The sequence below is a fragment of the Plectropomus leopardus genome, unplaced genomic scaffold (genome assembly GCF_008729295.1).
Source record: "Plectropomus leopardus isolate mb unplaced genomic scaffold, YSFRI_Pleo_2.0 unplaced_scaffold11246, whole genome shotgun sequence".
Classification (NCBI taxonomy): domain Eukaryota; kingdom Metazoa; phylum Chordata; class Actinopteri; order Perciformes; family Serranidae; genus Plectropomus; species Plectropomus leopardus.
Window position 1 is genome coordinate 1 of NW_024611891.1, and position 5736 is coordinate 5736.

Here is a 5736-nt window from a genome sequence, read left to right on the forward strand (position 1 = left end):
TATAGTGGCGGGAATGTAGTGGCTGCCTTATTTTTTTTAAAAGACTAGTTGAATCATTACAAAATTACCTCCGCTTGTTTTTTCTGATTCAGTCAAATTATTTTTATTAGAGCAGTCCTCGCTGTCTTCACTGCATCCACACTCACATACAGATTCTGATTTATTTCTATTCATGTTGTTTAATCCTCCCTTTCTCATCCATCTGAGGCAGCTCCAACTCTCTTGATGCCTTTTTTCCTGCACAAAAAATAAAAGAAACCTGCAGGCCTTAGTTGTGTCTGCTGAGATTTATAGCTGCTGCTCCTCATTAAAAGCTTTATTTATAACCACGTTTTGTGCTCCAGATTTTTTCTCTCCAGAGCTCATCTCATCATCGTCTGTTCAGACGTTGTTTCTAAGCTCCAGGTTGGCTTCTAAGCAGAGATCCAATGTTGCTGGTGTTTAGTAATAATGTCATGTGTTCTGCTCACAAAGGAATCGATCCAGCATGCTGTGCACCCTGCCTTCAAGATGTCATGAGCAATGCATCTAGCCAGCGCAGCCTAATGCACAAGTCATCTCTAAGTGGCGCTTCATGAATCATGAGTTGACCCCTCTGGATGGTGCTCTTAGTTAAATGAAAAAGGCTCAACAAATGGCAATTCGGGGGCTTTCAACCCACAAAGACCAACAAAGCGCTCCATCTAGTGGATTCAGAAATGAACGCTTTGAAACCTGAGCAAATTGGCACCATTTATTTCAAAAACGAGCAAAAAAATGAGCAACTGAGGAAGAAATTACCCCCAAATTAGCAAGGAATCAGTAAAAAGGAAATTTACCTAATTATTAATGTCAATAATAATGTAATTACTTAAAAATAACAATTCTGCAACATAATTTTAAATAAATGATTATATTCTGGACATTTTCCCTAGCTTTTTTTTTCAAAAAGAATTTTCTAACCTAGTAATTTCTTATAATTTACAGAACATGGATTGCCAAATTGCTCATTAGCCTTTCTTTTTTGCACGGTTTCAAAACAATCAAACCAATTTACTGTGGGTTTAAAAGTTTAAATACCTGTAAGGCATATGAATGCAACACAAAACAGGTTTTGTCAATCCAGGTTTCAAAGGCTTAATAAAAATGGTTTATGAAGCTTCATTTGGCATACCCACCTATAACATGTCAGCTGGAATAAAATGTCTTATAAGAGCTTTTTATGGTAAATGCAATACAACATTAACCCTTTGAAACCTGAGCAATGTGGCTTTTTAAAACATCGGAAGAAGGCGATGAGAATTGTTCCTGTCAAAATGTCAAAATGAAAATCTGAAAATCAGGCCAGAAGAAAATCACATGTGCACAATAAAAAAAAGTTCTAGTGTTTCTATTATACTGTTACAGAAGGTGCATTGGTCATTCATATCAGAAATGTATCCATAAATGACAGAATTTACTGGATAACACCTGTGTATAATTTTGAAAAAACAACTCTTTGATTTTGTTGTGCAGCACATATTTGTAAGGAAGCGTAAATACAGTTTTCGCTGTCTCACCATCAATAATATGGTCTGTCCATTCATATTTAGAATGGCAGCCAAATAATATTTTACCTGTACTATCTCTCTTTTAAATTGAAAAGTTGAACCGGAAGTGTCCTTCAAGTTCCGCTAATGGTAGCCAACTGGTGAGATTGTGGTTGCTTAAGCAACAGCTGAATTAGCCTTTATTTTGTGCTTCTGTCGAGTTTGACACACCGGTGACGAATCGTCGGATGGTGACCAGCGCTGGGACTTGGCTAAAACGAAGCCAGACAGCCGTAAACAAAAAGTATATTGACATTTATTTACTAAGTCAGATACATTAACAACCTCGCCCACTCTTCTAGCTAACGTTAACTGTTAACCTTGATAGACCCCTCACCGGTCTGCTAACAGCCTCATAAGTGCAGCTAGCTTACTCAGCAAAGCTAGCCGAACCTTGCACCTTTACCGCTTCACCTGAAGGAATGCTACTGGGGTATGTTGTTTTTTATTGATGGATCTAATTAATGCCAGTAGCGTTAGCCGAGTTAGCTTATCTCACTTCCGCTTTCGTCTTGACGGTTTCTTCATGTATTTCCTTTGCTAACTAGCACAGAAAATATAACGTCAATGTGCAACAAGCTTTTCCAACACTTCACTGTTGCAAATTTGTATAATGTAATATTAATCAGACACGCTAACTTGTCAAAAATCACGTAAACCCCGGTGGGGTTAGACAGTGGAGCTCCAGTCTGTAGGATGTAAACAACTGAGCTGTCACTGTTAGCAGCTGGTTAGCTCATCTCAGCTGAGCCTCCAGTCTTGTGACCTGCACGCTGATATCCATAAAGGCTCTGTCTGTTCATGCTCGGAGGTTCAATGAGGATTTTGTGTTGTCATCGCTGACAATAACACCCCCCTGTCTTCCTGCACGAACTAAATTTTATGCCGTGAAATGTCAAATTGAATGTTAAGACGTCTGCTCATTTTGACGCAAAAAATGTTGGAATAGAAACCTAATAGAGGTTTATTTGAGAATCCCTCAGCTTAGAAATATTGTATTTTTTGACTTCACTACAGTTATCTGGATGCTTAAGTTACTTAACAGATTCAGATTTTTGCATAAACATATTAGTAAATATTATAAAATATGATGTTTGTGATAAATTAATCTACCAGTTCATATAAGTACAGCTGCAATGATAAAATGATTAATCAATCAGTCGATTGACAGAGAAGTATTACAAACTATTTTGATTAACATTCCTTAATTATTTTAGTCATATATTGTTGTCATATTGTCATATATGTTTTCTTCCTCTCTGGGTGTGTTTTTTTGTCAAATTTTCAATTTTTATGAGTTTGGGATTTTTATTTTATTTTTTTAACATTTCTATCTATCTAAATATTATTATTATTATTATTATTTTAGTTTTTCTGCCTTTGGGTTCTTTCACTTTTGATACTAAAAGTACTTTTCCCTGAATATCCTTAATTTTACGTTGATAAAATTTTCAGTGCAGGACTTTAATTTGGAAAAGATTAATATTACATCTTGGTGTCCGTACTTTAACTTAGATCAAGGATGATATATATAAGATGATATATTTCTTTTAAAGATGTTTCTTTTGTTTCTTGTTACCCTGTCCTGTGTAGGAGTATCCAGTGTTAAACCATCATGATGGCAGGTTCCCAGTGGGAACTTCCTCCAGAGTTATGTTGTCGGCCCATGGCCTTTGTGGCTCTAACCGGTCTGGATGTGGTGTACAATGCTGTGCATCGGGCCATTTGGGACGCCTTCTGCGCCAACCGGCGGGCTGACAGAGTTCCTATCTCTTTCAAAGTCCTCCCAGGAGACCATGAGTACCCCAAATGTCGCACTAAGGTGAGCAGTGGATTGAGAGATCTAGAAAGTCTTTCTGTGAGATCAGTACTGCAGTCTCCGGAAGATGTGTATATTTAATCTTGTCTGTCTGCCTGTCTAGCGAACATCCTATGAGTGGTACATCCCTAAAGGCATCCTGAAAACAGGCTGGATGAATAAACATCTGAATCTGGTACCTGCTCTGGTTGTTCTGTTCTACGAGCTGGACTGGGACGACCCACAGTGGAAAGAGAAACAATCTGAATGTGCTACTAAAGTGGAGATTGTCAGGTAGGCGTACATTATGTTTGCCTCAGGAGAGGCTTTTATTGGGTGACTAGCAGTGAGAGAGCAGGTTGATGCTTCAGGCTCGATTGGTATATTTTGTTAAACTGTTTTTATGTGGCCCTGTGATAGTCTGGCGACCCTTCGAGGGTTTGCCCCACCTCTTGCCCAATGACAGCTGAGAAAGGCTCCAGCCCCCTGTGGGGGGGTCACAGACAATGAATGAACGAATCAATATTTTTATGTACTTTATATGTGGGGGGTCTGCTCTGCTGGTTGGCTTTTGTCATCAGATACATCTTGTCACACGGGTTTTCAGTATTTGCTTCTTGGTTTCAATAAAAAAAATGTGTTAGTATTGCCATAAATGTCATCATCCATTTGCATTTATTGGGTTTACAAAATAATAACTGCTAGGTTGTGCAGCTCTGCTAGAAGACTGTTGTTACTACACACTAAAACATGTTTCTTATTCTGTTTTTACAAAACTTGTTCAAGTATTCAGTGACTGTAAAAGTCAAGGAGTTTCTGACAGCTGCCATACCTGAAATAAACAGCAAGCACCAGAAACATACGTGCAGTAAATTTCATCTGCAATCTCAAGAGCTGTGCTGGTTTGTTTTCAGGACCAGTCTGCAGGGCAGGAACACCAAGGTGGCTGTGGTTCTAATCCAGAAGAAAACTCCTCTTCCTCCAGGTAAACACCTCGGCTAAATCATATTAGGTTATGCACATATCCACATAAGTTTTAAGGTGTATATGCAGTACAGAGTGGCATTAGTACTAAAGGGTCTTACTTGTACTGAAAAACCTGAAAAAAAGAACATGTGATTGTGATTTTTTCTAATTGTTATTATTATTATTATTATTAACTCCTGGTAAATGTAGAACTTTGAACCTGACCAGCTTCAGACTTTTGTTAGCACCTCTACATTATTGTACAACACAACCTGCTGTCTGTTTCCCTTTTTTGTTACCTGCCAAAACACCACTTTTTTTGTACAGGAGAGGACCTGGTAGCATCAGAGAGAGCAGCAGCTCTCTGTAATGCCTGTGATCTGTCTGGCAAGAGCCTCTTTGTGCTGCCACACACGGACCACTTAGTGGGCTACATAATAAGGTAGATACCAATTCACAAATTCCATAAAGAAACAGATTTTAATTGATACAGAAAGATGTTATGCAATTTATGAACTAATGGTACATATGGCCCTTTAAAATTTGCACCTTTCTGGTTTTATCAAATTAAAGTTTGAAGAGTTTAGTCTAATAAATGCATAACAGTGGAATACAGTAAATCACAAAACAGATGTTAGACATAATGAATTTTTAACATCTTTTCCGTGATTAATTGAAATGCAACTTTGCTTTACATACATTTGCCATAGGTATAGATATAGATATATAAATTAAGGATGTAAAAATGTATCAAATTACCCAGTATCATAATAAAGAAAATGTTTCAATATCATCGTTGGACTGTATCTACAATGCCATGACATAGATGTAATTGTGTGAATTCTTGTTGATTTTATATGTTCTTAAAAGCTTAATGTCAAGGCCTGACTTTACTGTATTTCATTGAACAGCTAAGGGTACAATCATATGAGTCAGGAAGACAGCGTCAGACTCAGGGAAAATGGTGAAAACATGCAGAATTATGATTTCATAAAGGATGTTTTTTAAGTCATAAATTTAACATGTTTTTTTTAGTTAAGCATATCGTGGACTTTTTATCTGGGTATTATCGTATTGTGAGTTTTTGGTATCGTTACATTTTTAATATTGGAAATACATTCTTGATATGGTGCTGTCGTCACACACTGACAGTGATGATATGCAGGTTGAAAAGTTGCAGCAAATAAATACTTTAGAATCTCCTCCAGACATTGTATGTTTATTAATACTCTTCCCTGTGATTCTGTAGATTGGAGAACGCTTTCTATGAACATGCTCAAACATACTACTACACTGAGATCCGCAGAGTCAAGTCTCATAAAGAATTCCTCAACAAGACAACACATCAGGTAGGAAGGCACACACACACACACACACACACACACACACACACACACACACACA

The 5736-nt window shown here is 37.5% G+C and overlaps 1 protein-coding gene across 1 annotated transcript; it reads left to right on the forward strand.

Annotated features, from left to right (window-relative positions):
- Window positions 1–1653: 1653 nt before the first annotated feature.
- On the forward strand, window positions 1654–5681 carry LOC121963435 (trafficking protein particle complex subunit 11-like; the record flags this gene model as incomplete). The annotated part of the gene is made up of 6 exons (XM_042513721.1): window positions 1654–1812; window positions 3162–3390; window positions 3491–3660; window positions 4281–4351; window positions 4660–4774; window positions 5582–5681. Coding segments are annotated over exons 2-6 (663 nt in total), but the record flags the coding sequence as incomplete, so codon positions are not given.
- Window positions 5682–5736: the final 55 nt, after the last annotated feature.